The 17734-nt window shown below is 44.4% G+C and overlaps 1 protein-coding gene across 1 annotated transcript in view; it reads right to left on the reverse strand.

The window, feature by feature from the left end:
- CRAMP1 (cramped chromatin regulator homolog 1) overlaps nt 1-17734 on the reverse strand; it is a 108663-nt gene that overhangs the window by 27936 nt on the left and 62993 nt on the right. Inside the window, 2 exon segments of the mRNA XM_030545692.1 lie at nt 9165-9239; nt 13464-13645. Of these exon segments, the coding sequence (XP_030401552.1) occupies nt 9165-9239; nt 13464-13645 (257 nt within the window).

Here is a 17734-nt window from a genome sequence, read left to right on the forward strand (position 1 = left end):
TTCCCTCTCTCTTCCACCATAGCAGCCACAGAGCTGAGGCTGGGAAGAAGGGCCATCTCTCCCCAGCAGCTGCAGCTCCCACCTACCCCTTATTCCCCCTAAGGCCACCACCTCACCTTACATGTGCATCTTCTCCAGGGTTCAGGCATCTAATTAGTGGAACCATACCTGCACAGCTCCACTAATTAGGTGGGTGGCCCTTCATTCTCTTGTGTGAGGCCGCCCAGGAATGCACCTTAGAGGGAACTATCGGTGGACCACCTGAATGGAACTCATGGACCATTTGAGAACCTCTGCCTAGAGTATTACACTGTAGTGCCACCTTTGAACATGGGCACAAGCTTTTGTGTGGGCCTTGGTCCTCTGTCATGGTTACGATAATGAACGACGAAGGAAACTACAATCAGAAATTTTAAAAGATGGAATTGTATGGAACAGAACATCTCACTGAGGCCTGTCAAATGTAATTTCTTAGGCACAGGAGACCCCTAAGGCAGAGCATGGACTCTCTCTTCTTGTCCCTTACATATAGCTAAGGGGACTAAAGAGCCCCTGGTCACATGCTAGCATTTCATAAGACTTTTTCAAACAAATGTCAAACATTTTTTCCATTTTCTTATACTTTGTTGTTCCTGCCAGTTCATCAGCCCTGAGTCTTCCTCTCCCCCCATCATCTGTGCTTTTATAATCACATTTTCCTTTTTGGCTGGGATTTGCAGGGAGCTTTAGAGAGGCCAATGATAACCACCTACCAGTGAAATTCAGAAGGAACTGGACACCCTTGCTCCCTTCAACCCCACCGAAATTCCCAGCCTTCATTTTTAAATAAGCGCCCTTTTGAATTGCGTTTGTTTTTTTCTGGTATATCTGCCTCCCCTGCATTCTGTAGACATTTCAAAAACAGTCAGTGGAAAGACAAATTGAAGATCTTGTTGCAATAAAGGAATGAGATAGCAGGATTCCAAATGACACAAAAGAAAAGTCTGCAGGACTGAGGTATAAAGCAGAATCCCAGTTAGAATATTCCACTTGTTCCATTCTTCCAGACCAAGTATGTTTTTGCTTTCCCAACCTCCCTGCCATGTGGCTACACTACACTGTTACTGCAGCTGCTGTTGCTGAGGCACGAATCTAACCAGATTAGTTATTAAAGAGGCCAAGAGAGAAAGTTACTTACCTTGTGCAGTAACGATGGTTCTTCGAGATGCCCCATCTCCACTATGGGTGCTCCATTATAGGGGTGTATGTGTCCCTGTACTTTTAAATCAGAGACCTTTGGTACCAGTCTCTGTTCAGCCTGTGCATACTCTCTGTCCCCTTCCCTCTGTGCTCTGCCTCGAGGCTAATTAGCACTGCACGGGTGAACCCTCAGGTCCTTCTCTATTCTGAAGTAGAGGGGAGGAGGGAGGGTTGTTCAGCACCCATACGGACACATATCTTGAAGACCCATCATTACTGCACAAGGTGAGTAACTTTGTCTTCTTGAGTAGTGTTCTATGCGTGCTGCACTGTAGGTGACTCCTGAGCAGTATCCCCAATGGGAGGTTGGGGTTTCGGAGTCTAGTTTGTTATGGATGATAGTCTTACAAAGCTGAATATGGTGTCAGAAACAGTCTCCAGTAATCGCAGTGTTCTGCGAAAGTAAGAGAAGATGCCCAAGTCATTGCTCTGCAGATTTCCAAGATAGGGACATTCTTGAGGCAGGCAACCAAGTTGGAAACCAATCTCATGGAGTGTGTGTGGATTCCAGATGGAGGTACCACATCGCAAACATTACAGGAGTGTTTAATACAAGTTTGAGACCCATTTGGAGAGAGTCTTTGGGCTGATATTGCTGTGTCTTTAGACCTTTATGCAATGGAAAGGAAAAGCTTAGGAGATTTCCAAAAGGCCTTCATCGTGTCCAAGTAAAAGGCCAGAGCTCTCCTAACATCTAGCATGTGCAGTATAGCCTCACTGTGGCATATAAAAGGTCAGAAGGTGAATCAGTTGGTTCATGTGAAAAGACAAGGTCACCCAGAGGATGAACTTTGGATAGGGCCAAAGAGTAACCTAATTTTTAAAGAATATTATAAAAAGAGTGGTGCACCATTAGTGCCACTATTTCCCGTTCTCCTTGCCGAGGTGAAGGCTACCAGAAATGCTGTCTTCATTGACAGGTATGCGAGTGAACAAGTGACCATAGGCTCAAAAGCACGATCTAGTGAGACTCTTTAAAACTAGATTTATGTCCCACATTGCAGTGGGATGTCTGGGTTGGGGAATGAGGTTCACTATGTCCTTGAGGAATCTTTTTGTAGTTGGGTGAGAGAAAACTGAATATCCCTCTACTTGTTAACAGAAAATTGCAGTGAACTCAGGGACTGATTGGCCTGACCTCTTGAGGTCAACACACGCCATGGGAAGGGTAGAAGATGCCAGGGTAATTTGTCTGGAATTGCCCAAATCTGAAACCTAGTTTGCTTCTGCAGGCAAGTATGATAGGTAGTTGATTTTCTACTGTGTAGCAGCACTTCCTGTACCGCCATGGAGCAGCCGCATTCTGTGTGTTGGTACCATGAAGAAGCCGAGCCTTGAGCTAGGATATCTGCACGTTGGGATGGAGAATGTATATCCTTCATTTTGTGAGAGGAGATAAGGAGTGGGTTGAAGAGAGACTGGTGGAAATGTTGCAAGCTGTGACAGGTACAGGTATTATGTTTGTTTCACTCAGGTGGGAGTAATCAGGACATTTGCTTTCTCCCTTTTTATTTTTAACAGGACTTTCAACAGCAGAGGGAATGGAGAAAAAGCATATAGAAGGTCCTTGTCCCATGGAAAAAGGAGAGCATCCCATAACAAGTGCTTTCTAAGGCCCATCCTGAAGCAGCAGTGTGGGCACTTCCTGTTCAGTTACGTAGCAAACAAGTCTATTGTCAGTGTCTCCCATTAACAGAATATGCTGTGGAGTACTGCGAGGTTCAGTTCCCATATGTGATCATGTGAGAACTTGTGACTCAGAGTGTCCGCTGTTGCATTCCGCATTCTTGGGAGGTAGGCAGGCTACTGATATTAGAACATTGTGGCAGATATACCAGTTCCAGAGCTTTAGCGCTTCCGCACACAGGGAAACCAATCTGGCACCACCCTGACAATTTAGATAGTATATGCACACGATGTTGTTTGTCATGACCTTCATGTCTGTACCTCTGATCAGTGAAAGCAAGTGTTTGGAGGTTGATGTGGAGAGTTGCCTCCGTGGACGACCACTTGCTGAGTTGTGAGGTTGTTGAGATGTGCATCCCAACATATGAGGGACGCAGCTGCAGTGAGAAGTAATGTCGGGATTGAAAGTTGTGTGAACTTTGCATGAACACCAATGCAAACATTTGTTGGGTCTTTCCCCCAATCCAGGGAGTGTTTGACCCTGCAAGGCATCGAGAGAGGTTTGTCTAACCTGTTTGTTTCACCTGTAAAACAAACAAAACCCTGTCTACAGACATCACATGTGAAGTCTGGCATGATATATTACAAACATGCCAGCTGCCATGTGTCCTAGAAGCTGGAGGGAATGTCTGGCTGATGTTTGTGGACTAGTCTGAACTGTCTCTATGAGCGCTGACAGGCTGTGAAATCCATGTTGTGAAAGGAGCACATTCACATGCAGTGGACTGAGATCGGCCCCTATAAACTCCAAGTACTGTACCAGAGTTAAGGTTGACTTTTTGATGTTGATTTGTAGCCCTAGCTTCATGAATAACCCCATTGTCCTGTGGGTGGGCCATAGAGTGTCTTGAAGGAGCAGGCCTTGAAGAGACAGTCATCCAAGTATGGGTAGATCATGATCCCCAAGGTGCATAGGTGAGCCGCTTCTGTGAAGAATACTCTGGGAGCCAACAGAGGCCAAAAGGGGTACTCTATAGTGGTAATGATCCTGATCTAGGGTAAGCCAGAGGAATTGTCTGGGAAATGATCGAATCAATACGTGGAAATAAGCATCCTGAAGGTTGAGAGCTGAGAACCAATCTCCTTATTCCATAGATGGAATAATCACTGGTAGTGTGACCATCTAGAATTTTTTGAGCCTTCACATATTTCTTCAATGCTCTAATGTCCAGTATGGGTTCCAAACCTCCCTTTTTCTTGGGGATCAGGAAATATCAGGAATAAAATCCTTTGCCTCAGATGTGCGTGAACAGGTTCTATGGCTCTTAGAGATAAGTGATTTATTTCCTGTCTTAATAGTCTCTTGTGAGAAGGATCCCTGAAGAGAGAAAGAGAGGAAGAGTAGAGAGGATGGAGGAAGGTGAAGTGGACAGAATACCCATGGGAGATAATTTCCAAAACCCATCTGTTGAATGTTGTGTTCCCAGTTCTGATGGAACAGAGCCAGACAGCATCCAAAGGGATGTGAGAGGTCGAGAGAGCTGGTGTTGTAGAGTACGGCATCAAAATTGGCGTTTTGAGGTGGAAGGCTGATGGTTTGTGGCTGTAGCACTGAGATGGGTAATTGGGTGGATATGACTTCTGTGATGGCTGAGGATTAAGTTTCCCTTTTTGTCTGGGCATATAGATCCCCAGCAACTGAAGTGTGACTGCGGAGTATTTCAGAGTGTGGAGTGCAGCACTGGTCTTGTCCACAAACAATTTCAGGCCTTTGAAGGGGAGGCCCTTGATCATCATCTGAATCTCCTTCAGCAGTCTCAAAAGATGCAGCCACGACACTTGTTGCATCACGACTGCTGTCAAGATCGAAAAGGCTGCAGTTTCCACAGCATCTAATGCGGTCTGGAGTGATGTTTCTGTATGATAGCCTGAAACTGGTCTCTGTGTGACTCCGTCAGGTGATTGATAAAGGCGTTAAGCTTTGCGTAACTTGTGCACTCATATGTGGCCGCTAAGGCTTGGTAGTTTGCAACTCAAGATTGCAAAGTAGCAGAAGAATAGGCCTTCCTCCCAAACCAGTCAAGTTTCTTCCGATACCTATCATAAGGGGTGGGTTTTGAGTAGTGCTAGTTGCCATAGGAGTTCACTGAATTCACCATGATGCAATTAGGTGGCGGGTGGGAAAAGAGGACCTAATACTTCTTGTTGGCCCATTTGCACATTGGTTTGGCCGATGCTGGTGTTTGCCACATGAGTTTGTCTGGATCCAAAAGTGCCTCGTCAATAAGGAGGGAGATCTTTGAGGAGGAGGGTGTATGTAAAATGTTCAGCAGCTTATGGTGGGTGTGTCTCACCTTCTTGAGAGGGATAAGTAATGTATCTGCACCCTCTTTGTAAGATCCTGAAAGCACCTAAAATTGTCTGCCAAGGAAGGAGGAGGGGACATCACGGCCTCATCTGGAGAGGAGGAAGAGAAATTAGTTGATGGTGTGGTCTCCTCTTTTAGCTCAATCTCCTGTTGTTCGGATATTTCCTCAGGAGGTGCTGAGGCTCTAACGGCAGAGACAAAAAGAGAGCGCCTCATGGATTCCCAGTGGATGACTGTGATGGGATCCCAGGGTATAATCTGGAACTGGGGTACTGCTGTGCCCCCTGAACTCTCCAGCCTGGGCTGTCTCTCACAATGCTTTGCTAGTGACAAGCAGCAAACCCCATCAGGCGAGGTTATCACTCAGTACAACAGCATGTGGAGCCCTACACCCAGCTGAATTGCATGCATGTTCCCTGAGCCACTCATGAATATCACAGAGAAAGGCACCAGCAGATCTGCCAAGCCACCAGCACTGTATCGTCTTGCCCTGCTCAGAAGTCTGACCAGTATAAGTTCATTACCCAGTCCACCCTCTCTCAGTGTGAAGAGGGCACACACTAGCCTTTGTAACCTGAGCGAAGATTTCCCAGACACTTCAACCAAAAAAACACTGTTTTAGGTAAAATATAAAACAGATTAACTACAGAAAGATAGATTAAGTGATTATACGTGGTAGGCTTAAAAGTTCAGAGATAGTTACCAAAGAAAATAAAAAGTAAGCAAGTTGAAGTAGCACAGTCTAAATCCTGGGCAATATTTGGATCAAACAGTTTCTCTCACCCCACTGGATGTTGCAAGTATGTTACAGTCTTTAATACACAGGCTTTCCCTTTAAGCCTTGGACCAGTTTCCTCAGTTCAAGTCCTTGTCCTCCCAGCATTCTTCTTCCCTTCAGCACAGGTGGGAGAAGAAAAAGGTGAATAGTGGCATCACAAGGACCCCTGGAAAAAATATGAGCCCAGGCATGCCTGATGGGCCTTGCTGAGTTACGGGGTTGAGCAATCCCCATTGTGTGATGCTTCTCTCATACAATTTTAAATCCCTTGTTTACAACTCCCCTGCTGATTAATGGTCTTTTAACACCCGTGTGGGTGTGGATCACCTCCTTCGTTGCCACTGGAGAACTAATTTACCCAAATTTGCAACATATTTCAATAATCACTATACAGCAAAAGCTCAAAAGACCATACACACTGATATACATATTTTCATCAGATCATGATTTTTTCTATGATACATTACATGGCATGCTTTGTATGAAACAGCAAAATCATATATGAACAATGAATATGGGGATAACAGGGCACTACTTTGAGGTACAGAGTTCTACAGTGACCCTGGATGCCTGGGAGGCCTGGTGCGGTCACTGTGGCAGTGGAAAGGGCATGGGTGACAGAGCCCATGGCTGGTCATATCATGGGATTGGGATCCAGAGTGAAAAAGTGCCTGGGAAGGTCTGAGCTGATGGTGGGAGGGAGCATAATCTGAGTGAGAGAGAACCTCCTCCTGACTGCTATCAATTGAAGGCGCAGATAAGCAGACTGGAGGCAAACTGCTCAGTACTGGTGGTGATTCAGGGTTTGAGATGCATCCAGTACCAAGTAAAGGAAACGCTGGGGTTTCAGATATCACCAGCTTCTTAGAAAATCTGAACTCCTGCAGTGCCATGATCATCAGTACTGTCAGGGCATGCCAGTGCTGACTTGTCAGTATCGAAGCAATTGGCAATCTTGACCAAGATGAGCGGTCTAATGAGGTTTAGTTGGTTTTAGTACTGAGGGTTTCCGTAACGGTGCTGACTTCTCACAGACAGTATGGTCTGTGCTTCTGTCTGACAGGCAGGACCACTACCTCAGCACCTGTGCCCAGAGGGTCCTTAGGCTTACTCCAGGTGTCCTCACTGGATGACCCACACGACTTGTGGGTATCATGTTTAGGAGCCATCGGTACCGAAGTGACCGAATGTGATGGGGATCTCCTCTAGCTGGTTAGGGACTCACTATGAGAGGGTTTGTGGATCTCTTTTTGGAGATGTTTCACAGGGAATCTGAAGATTTCTTCCTCAGTTCACCCGCTTTGGAGGCAGAAGGCTGCAGTGATGGCTCTCATTGCTGAGGAGACTCAGGACCCAGGTCAACTGCAGGTTGCAGAGCTCCTTCCATCAGAAGTAGTTTTAGCTTTATTTCTCAGTTTTTCCAGGATCTGGCTTTCAGTTGCTGGCACAAAGCACACTTTTGGCGAATGTGGGCCTCCCTGAAGCACCATATGCAGTGGGACTATCCATCTGTTACAAGTATGGACTCCTTATAGGAGAGGCACTGCTTCAACCTGAGGGAGCTGGGCATGCTCCTTGATGGGGCAATCCCCAGTAAAGGGGGGAAGAATAAAGTAAAAACATTGGGGGGGGGAGGGGTGGAAGGTAAAAGAATAGCAATGGACCCTATCACCTAAGAAGAAAACACACGAAAACACTAACACTATGTCTATGCTGCACTTTTGTCATTAAACTTCCGTTGGTTTGGGTGTGAAAAAAAAAAAAACAACCACCCATCCCCACCCCTAACTGACAAAAAGCGCTGGTGTTGACAGTGCTTTGTTGGCAGGAGATGCTCTCCTGCCAACAAAGCTTCTGCTTCTCATGGGGGGTGGCTTTATTTTGCTGCCAGGAGAGATCTCCTACTGGCAAAGAGCAGCTACACTGTGTACCTTAGCTGCTATAAGGTACGCAGTGTAGACATAGTTTAAGAATGACTAAGATAAAGGATTTCTAAAGATCTAAAGTATGTGTGAACGGACTGCTAATCATGCTCTCTCTAGCCAGGGGTGGTGAGAAGAAAGTAAAGGCAGCTCGCCGGGCATCATTAATTTGCCTAGAGGCAGAACACGAGGAGAGAGGTGTGCGGGCCGAACGGATACTGCTATTGAAGATCTCCAATCAGAAACACAGGGATGCACACACACCTACAGTGGAGCACCCAGAGGGACACTATTCAAAGAAGAATCCTTGTTCCCTATGACTTCAGTTTTATGTCCCCAGAGAACATGACAGAGGAAGCTAAACTCTTATTTTTAAGGTTTCAGAGTGGTAGCCATGTTAGTCTGTATCAGCAAAAAGAACAAGGAGTACTTGTAGCACCTTAGAGACTAACAAAGTTATTTGAGCATAAGCTTTTACGGGCTAAAACCCACTTCATTGGTTGCATGCAGTGGAAAATACAGTAGGAACATATATATATACACACAGAGAAAACATGAAAAAATGACTGTTGCCATACCAACTGTAATGAGAGTAATTAAGGTGAGCTATTATCAGCAACTGGAAAAAAACATTGTAGTGATAATTAGGATGGACCATTCCAACAGTTGACAAGAAGGTGCGAGTAACAGTAGCGGAAAAAATTAGCATGGGGAAAGTTTTTACTTTGTATAATGACCCATCCACTCCCAGTCTTTATTCAAGCCTAATTTAATAGTGTCTAGTTTGCAAATTAATTCCAATTCTGCAGTTTCTCATTGGAGTCTGCTTTTGAAGTTTTTTTTGTTGGAGTATTGAGACTTTGAGATCCGTAATTGAGCAACCAGGGAGGTTGAAGTGTTCTCTGACTGGTTTTTGAATGTTATAATTCTTGACGTCTGATTTGTGTCCATTTATTCTTTTGCAACAGAGATTGTCCGGTTTGGCCAGTGATAATAGCTCACCTAATACCTCACCTTAATTACTCTTGTTACAGTGTGTATATATCTTCCTACTGTATTTTCCACTGCATGCATCCAATGAAGTGAGTTTTAGCCTACAAAATCTTATGCTCAAATAAATTTGTTAGTCTCTAAGGTGCCACAAGTACTTCTCGTTATTATTTTTAGGAAAACCTTACTGACTGTTTACTCAGCAAGCAAACAAACTCCAGACTCAGTCAATTTCTCTGACCTGTACCACCAATGGCTTCCGCAGGTGCCTGTTCCGCAATCTCCTTGGTTTTGGCAAGAAGTAGTCTGACTGCATCTGGGGGGATGAAGGGGGGGGAAGAGAAAGGAAACATGTTACATAGTACTTTGATCACCCAGTCATGAAAAATTTCTCCCTAAACTCTGTTGATGAATAATGTATCTATGAAAGACACCAGAAACAAAACAACAGCTCTTTACCAAAACACCACAGCAAGAAGCTGGGAATGTGCAACGGGATGGATCATTTGATTACCTGTTCTGTTCATTCCCTCTGAAGCACCTGGCATTGGCCACTGTCTGAAGACAGGATACTGGACTAGATGGACCTTTGGTCTGACCCAGTATGACCATTCTTAAGTTTCAAATCAGTCTAAAGTTCTTCATGCCAAAACTACCTGCAGACCATATATACCTCCCTCATCTTTGGTGTGTATATATAGTGTATTGAAAATGTATATTATTCTAAATGCAGGCTGCTTAAAGTTAGACTTCAATGAGGGAAAAGCTCCACTGAACTATGTACACTATGTTTAATTTCCCTAAACTAGAAATTGATACTTTAAGGTCATCTTCCAGGTCTCCGCAGCACTGAAGCAGCTTGGTCCAACTGACAGGGCATTAGACTAGGAATCAGGAGACCTGGGATCTATTCCTGAATCTGCTACCTACCTGCTGTGAGACTCTGGGCAAGTCACCTCACCTCTATATGCTTCTGCTTCCACTGCTCCCCCATACCTGGAGTGTCTATCTACACTTAGGCAGTTTGGGGCAGGCCTAATCTCACTGTGTGTTTGTAGAAGGTCTAGCACAATGGGGCCCTGATCTCTTTTAGGGCCTCTAGGAACTACTCCAGCATTTTCTGTTAGGAATACTCATTCTTTTACCAGCTTTATGGGGAGGAAGCTCATTCCCAAAGGAAATGTTTTACTAACTACTCATCTATCATGGTTTGGTATGAGGTTGCTTACTGGTTACTGGAGGTTCCTGGAGATGAAGTGGAATACAGATGGTGACCACCCATCTCGAAGAACCTCCAGTTAGAGGTGAGTAACCTCCTCCTCTTCTTCAAGTGATGGTTCCTATTGTATTCCACTGTGGGTGACTGACAAGCAGTACCTATTTAGAAGGAGGGTGTGAGGATGAGGTCAGAAGGGTCGTGTGGAGAACCACCATGTGAAAGGAGTCATCTGCCACCAAGTCCTGCACCAAGGTGTAGTGTGAGGCAAATGTGTGGACAGAATACTCCATGTGGCTGCTCTACATATGTCTATGAGAGGCATATCTTGAAAGGATGCCACGGTCGTTCCTTCAGCTCTAGTGGAGTGAGTTTGTACCCTCTTGGGGAGGAAGGCAGATTTGACAGCTGGCAGCAGAAATCCATTTGGAGATTCTCTGGGTGGAGAGGGCCTGTCCCTTGATTCTCTCTGCTACCACAACAAACAGTCAAGGAGACTTCCTGATTGTTTTTGTTCTCTGTAGGTAAAAGGTCAAAGCCTGTTAGACACTGAGGGGAGACGTAGAGTCCACGGGTGTGTGGGAAGAAAACTGGTAGGTGAATGGATTGGTTAATACAAAACTGAGAGACCACCTTTGGTAAAAATAAAATTTCAGGAGCAGGTGCAGAGACTTTATCCTTGAAGGATATTGTAAATGGTGGGTCCACCATCATAGTCCTTAGTTCACCAACCCTTCTCAGTTAAGTGATGGCAACAAGGCAGGTGACCTTCATGGAGAGAAGGAACATGGAGCAGGACGGCACTGACTCAAAGGGGGGTTTTGTTAATACTGAAAATACCAGATTCAGGTCCCACTGAGATCATTTGTAGAGTGGGAAGGTTCTGAGGAGGCCTTTCTAAAATCTATCAATCAGTTAGCGGGCATGCAAAAACTGGGTAACCCTCTATTGGAGGATGGAACACACTAATTGCCACTAGATAGACTTGCAAGCAGCTGAGAGTGAGACCCGGTATCTTTAGGGACAGAATGTAGTCCAGGATTAGGGAAGTTTCTGCAGCTTCTGGAATCACACCTTTATGCTGTGGGGTTCCCACGGCATGGGGCACCATTGGCTCCAGGGAAGGTGAGAAGACAGTTGCTACCATGGTGGTGCATAGGAGTGGTATGGGAAAGGTGATTCTTCCGCAAATTCAGATTCATCCAAAAAAGAAAAAAAAAAAGAGGACTGGTTCCAAAGGCAGTACCATTGGAGAAGTGTATAGCATACATGTGAGGGAGCGATAGCCCCTGTACCACAGGCATGTCTTATGGCAGAGATCTGAGTTCCCTGGAGGTGGAAAGACCTGATGGAGGAGGGGATGCTGGGTCCAGTAAAGCAAAGACATTTTGGGGTGCAGCCACAGATCAGGATCTCCCTGGCAGAAGGGACACTACACTCTCATTTTTGGCTGCCGGTACTGGTGCTTTACTGGTGCCGGAGGGTCTCACGTTTTCTGAGGTGCTGGAGATAGCGATACCAAGTGGTCCACTGCCTGGAACCAGTGTTCTCACTGTTTACAGGTCTTCTTGTGCCTGTGGAATATAGAACATATGTTGTCCCCTTGGGCTGAGCTGGTGGAAGGAATGTTTCTTTAAGGTAAGACTTGGAGGAAAATTTAATCCCATACTTATGGGAGTGCTTCCTAATCTCCTGAATAAGCCCCTGACATGAGCTCTGTGGGGGTGGCTACGCCGTTACTGGAGCTGGATGTAGTAGCAGCACTCCTTACTGATTCTGGCAGATGTAGGGGGATTCTCCAGCCTGGGTCTCATGGCCTTCTCCAGGAGCTACTTCTGGAGACAAAGTGCTTGACCTTCTCTGCTATAGCTGTGAAAAAGACTGACAAACACTGCATCTAGCTGCAATGAGAGCTTCTTCCAGGCTGTAGAGACAGCATTGGTGGTCATCACTGACCGAGAAGGATTGCAGGCAGGAGGTGCAGTTTGAAATGCTGAATGAGGTACAGGGGGTGTGGGAACTGGGGGAAGTTGCTGACCTCTATTCTGAACTGTTAAAACTACAACTAAAACTGAAAACTATGTACAATTAAAGGTATTAGAGCTGCATCAGAGATGACGACACTGGAAGTTCCAACCCAGACCATGTGGCGGTCAGAATGAACTGGAGATGCGGTCAGTCTGCCGTGACTTTTATCACCTCAAACAGAAGCATGAGGTGAATCAGTGTGCATGTGTAGATCAACAGACACTTCTTTCAAATTCTCCGACTGGGGGTGCATGTGTAACCCCCAGTGGAACACAACAGAGACCATCACTAGAAGAAGAACAAGCAGTTATTGAGTCAACAAAACTTGATGGGATATTTCAAACTTTGATAAACAGAGATATCAATTAGTTTTTCTACATGTGTAAATAAATCAGAAATTTGGCTTCAACTGGTGAACTTTAATTAGCAAAGTGCCAGTAAAATGGCATTCTGGCTTTCAAGTTGGTGTAGCTTTGAAGCTCAGCTGTACGCTCAAGTACCTGACAAGCTTCTTCCAGTGTAATGTCAGCCCTGAACACTGCTGGAGGCATTTCTTCTTAAGGAAGACTATGTTTTTTAATATTCAAATCAGTAGTTCTCGGACCAGTAGGATTTCAATCCCCACCAGGAGCTGGGTCAAGCTCCAGCATGCTACATTTTTTGTTCACTGGTCTCTGTAAGAGGGTGTGCCTGCCTGTAGTGCCCCCTGCTGGCCAAGTGTGGCTCTGTAGAGGCCTGTCTCAATTTCCCCTTCTTTCAGGACTCCTTAAACTCCACACAGGCTCTCTCATGGCTAACACCGTCCTTGCTTCAGACTGGTTGAACAGTTCACAGCAATTCTCAAAGTCCCACAATAAAGTCCATCACCACAACACGAAAGTTCATATTCAGCCAGTTCCAGAGCTCTTCTGTCCCAGTCTGGTCTCCACCAAACAGCCACTCCCTGCCCTTCCTAGCTGGAGCTCAGCCATCTTCAATTCTCTTTCTCTGGATCAGAAAAATCAGCAGGCAACCCCTCTTTGAGCTCTCTTGGCCCTGCCCTGGTTACTCTGGGTCTCCTGTGGGAGCCTCCTGCTCTCCACAGCCTCTGTCATATCTTCTTCCTCTGCTACACCCTTACCTCTCTGGGTTGAGACATATCTGTGGGTAGCCCATCTTTCCCTGCTGCTGTCTCCCCCTTTATAAGGCCCAGGTGCCACCCCTTAAACCCAACTGGGCAGCAGGTAATCAGTCAGAGGCATACTGGACCCTGCTCCCTCTTAAAGGTGCCAGTCACCCTGCAACAGTTTCACTTACACTAATCGTGTCCAAGTGCTGTCGGAAGGTCAGTTCTGCTTCCTTGCTAGGCAAGAACAGCTTTCCATGTCGGCTATTGGGTGGCAGAGTCGTGGGAACTGCAAAGAGGCCACCGTCTGCATCAGCTCCTCCAGAACTTGAGGGATCAGCTGCCAAGAGAGGTCTAGGGGGGTTCCTCAAACCTGGAAGATTTTAATCAACCATTTAGCAAAATAAAAACTAAGGGAATTCTATTTAGTAGATGGAGAACAGGACTGGGAGTCAAGACTCCTGGATTATATTCCTGGCTCTGCTACTGACTGACTCACTGTGAGACCCTGGGCAACTCACTGTCTCTGTGCTTCAGTCTCCGCATCTATACAACGAAGATACACTTATCTACTTCACAGTGATATTGTGACTCATTCATTTGCTTTGAGATCTTTGGATGAAAGGCATTAACAAAAAGCAACACATTAATACAGACACTGACATCTATGGATCCGATTCAGAGTTTCACAAGACTATACTGAGAAGTGTATCTTTTATATTTGCTGAAACAGTTAAGGGTGGGTTTCCCAAATGGTAGATGTACATGACTGACACTTTCACTAGCAAAAGGAGTGTAATGCAAATATGGGCTCAGTGTCCAAAGACTCTGTATTGTTTATTTCTGGTTCAGATTGATACTGTATTTGAAAAAACTAAAGTATGAAATATAGTTGAACAACAAGGTAAATACAAAGGTACAATCCCTATGTAAGGTTCTGATTACAGTAAATTGAGAGACCATTGCTCAGTTCACTAGAAACACCCCAGAGGTACGAGGCAATAGATTTTTGCATAATTAAATAAGGTTATGATGGATTAGTGAGAACTTCATTTTTTGAAAATTAAATGGAAATGGAAAATATCTTGGTTTGGACAACAATGCAATGTCACACTCCAAGCAGCCAATCAATTTTGAAAATATACTCGCTGAAATCCAATATTGCTAATATGCTATGACGACAACTGGAAAGTGTGCAAAATTTACATTGTGCATATAAAATTGGGTTTCTATATAACAGTTTATTATAATGCATAATACTTTACTTAAAGAGTGCTTTGAAGAACATTAACCCTGACTTATCTAGTTTGCAGTGGATATGTTTTCCCCATTTTACAGATGTGGACACTCAGATACATATGAGATAAAAGCATACGGCTATATTTCAAATGAGCTCAGCACCCAGGTGCTCTAGCCCTTTTGAAGCAATAAGTACAATCGTGGATGCTGAACTCTCCTGATAAACCTACTTCAAGATTTTGAAGAGCTACTGAGCAACACAGTTCCCATTGACTTGAACAAGACAGTTTAAAAAAAAAAGCAAAAAACTAAGAAAAACCCCAACAATTTATAGTAATTTGGTTAAGGCCACAAAAATCAGTGGCAGTGGTAGGATTGTGTTCAGTTAACTAGGCCACACCATCCTTTCTAAAAATCACCTAGAGGTTCTGGTTATAAACCAGGAGAGCAAAGCCCACATGGTTTGCGATGCTATTAGTTACCAATTTTTATCTGGTAAAAAGAGTTAAACAAAATTGACAGCAGAATGTATTTTCTTATATAAAGCAGTAAAAGTGGTATCAAATGTACAAAGACAGACACCATTCAGTGGATGCAATATAGTTTTTGGGATCAAATTTAATATTGTTTAAACTTCCTAGTTCACACTGTATCTCTCCTACTGCTCTGCCCGTTTTTCCCCAGCAGTGTACAATCCCTTTTCCTCATCCTGGTCTCCTTTGCTGCTGCTCTGAAGCTGTCTGTTAGTCAAGGCTTTCAATTCCCCTTAGCGTGTTCATAAGCTGGCTTTTAAATTGTTACTGTCTGTTGGAAAAGCTAACTCAATTTAGCTGTAAGAAGTTAGAAGTCAGAAAGGCTCAGGATATAAAAAACACTGTGAGAAACCACAGCTAAAAGGTTCATTTCTAAAAACCTGACAATTTATTTTCTGGCAGCCATTCTCCTGCAGACTTTTAATAGCACTTTATGCACGGATGAGATGGAGTTTGTTACTGTGTACTAACAAAGTTATGATCCAGACCACTGAAAATACATCTTAAAGTTACTATCTGGGAGTAATTTCCAAATTCAGCACCCAGATCAATGCTACTAAGAACCATACTGATAGTGTGAAAAACTACTTGAATTCAAGTTATGATTTTACATTATTTTCACCTTAGTGAGTAAAATCCTGTAACATAAGAGTGGCACTATATCTCTATATGTCGTGATTAGCAGGTGTGAATGATGCAGACTAACATACAATTATCTCTTACCATTCATGTGAACATGAAGCTATATAGAAGCAGGCACTTTTTTTTTTGTTTGTTTGTTTCTAAGGGACAGATATACAATATAATATCTCAGTTAGAGCTGTGTGAATACTGGATTTTCTGTTCCACTGGCAGGAACATCATTTCAGATTTTGGTAGGGGGAGCAACTTTAACCATGATTCCAGGGGCTACTTAGGCACCTGAAAACTTACTTTGCAGATGATTGGTATAGTGCTCCTGTCAGCTAATTTCTAAGTTAACTCTTATATAAAGAAAGAAAATTAAATAAATATCTGACATCTTGTGGCGAGTCACTTAAAGGACACTGTTTAACATTGGAATAGATCATTTCACTTTTGGAAACATCCTACTAGAAGGCCTGGTGATTTTATACTGCAGCTGCATGGGGCTCTAGGGGTGTTACCAAAGGCCTGGTCTATATTGGGGAGGAGCAGGGGAGTGGGGAGAGAGATCGATCCAAGTTACGCAACTTCAGCTATGTTAATAATGTAGCTGAAGTCTTAGATCTACTCACCGTGGTGTCTTCACTGCGGTGAGTTGACCGCTGCCACTCCCCCATCGACTCTGCCTGCGCCTCTTGCAGCAGCGGAGTACAGGAGTTGACAGGAGAGCGTTCGGGGGTCGATTTATCGCATCTAGACTAGACGCGATAAATCAACTCCTGTTGGATCAATCAGTGCCCACTGGCCAGTAGTATAGACATACCCTAACTACAAATAAAAATAGGCTAGAAACTGACTATAAACAGGAGTGAAACTGACACTTTTAAGTCACTTTCAGTTTGGTTTAAAGGCTAGTTATTTTCCAGAAGGCCCCTAAAAAAAACCACAGCACTACAGTGATTGAGTTGCAGTTCTCACAGAAGAATATTTAAAATCAAACACCAAGAGAACTCTTTTAAATTGGAGGAAAAAACTGAGCCTTATTATTGAGAGAGAGAGAGAGAGAGTTTATATATATATTTTTAAAGTACCTCTTTAATGGGAACTGAGGCACAGCTTCCAAACACAGTAACATGGGAATAATAATACTTGCATGTCTGCTGTATCAAACTGTAAAGGAGATTATTAGAGAAATCTGTGGGACAGGAACTGGGCCTTCTTAATGGTCTGCATGGTGCTTAGCACAATGGGGGACTCCTACTGATTAAGGTCTTCGGGCACTACCGTAACATTAGTCCACTGTTGAGATGCCTTCTGGTGGTAGCTGAAGGAGACTTATCTGGTGAGCGGGATGTCGGTGGAGGATAGGTCACTCTCTCTGTTGGCCAGCAGTGCAGCCTTCATCCCCCACGAGCTCAGCACTGCTGGCAGAATTTTCAGCATAGCATGGACACACACCTGTCCTTGAAGCTGCAACTGCCAGTGGTCAAGATGGCTGTGGACCAGAAGGGTCTGTCCGCAGTCTCCTCCCAGGGAGAGGAGAGGGTGCTCCCTGCTACTCTGAGAGCAAACTGACCCCCACCTTTCTGCAGCTCCCCCTCCCTCAGGATCCTTGCCTCAGAGACAGTTTCCCCACAGCCGCTCCTCCCACACTCACTGCTCACCCGCTCCCTCGGGGCATAGTCCTATGCTCTCATCTCTCCTTTCCCCTGGTGAGTGACTCCCCTTTCCCACCCCACTGCCCCCATTTCTCTTTTCACTAACAAAAAGAGTTTTTACAGTTAGACCTATAAAATTGTTGGGCTGTTTCCTGAACATTAAAATACACATGTCTGCAAACAAATGCAATGAAGATTTAAACTAAGTACATATTACTCTACTTAAGTACTGTGTTTTATAGCATTAATTAAATTGCTGATTACAGCACTGGCATTACAATAATGATATAAAATGCCGATTGTTCCAGTAACCTTGACACTTTCATGGCCTGTTCTGCAAGCCATAAAATGTGTGATGACAAAAGCAACTAGACTGAGAACAATGACATTGAAATTCTCTGTCCACAC

This window comes from Gopherus evgoodei, unplaced genomic scaffold (assembly GCF_007399415.2).
Source record: "Gopherus evgoodei ecotype Sinaloan lineage unplaced genomic scaffold, rGopEvg1_v1.p scaffold_38_arrow_ctg1, whole genome shotgun sequence".
Taxonomy (NCBI): Eukaryota; Metazoa; Chordata; order Testudines; family Testudinidae; genus Gopherus; species Gopherus evgoodei.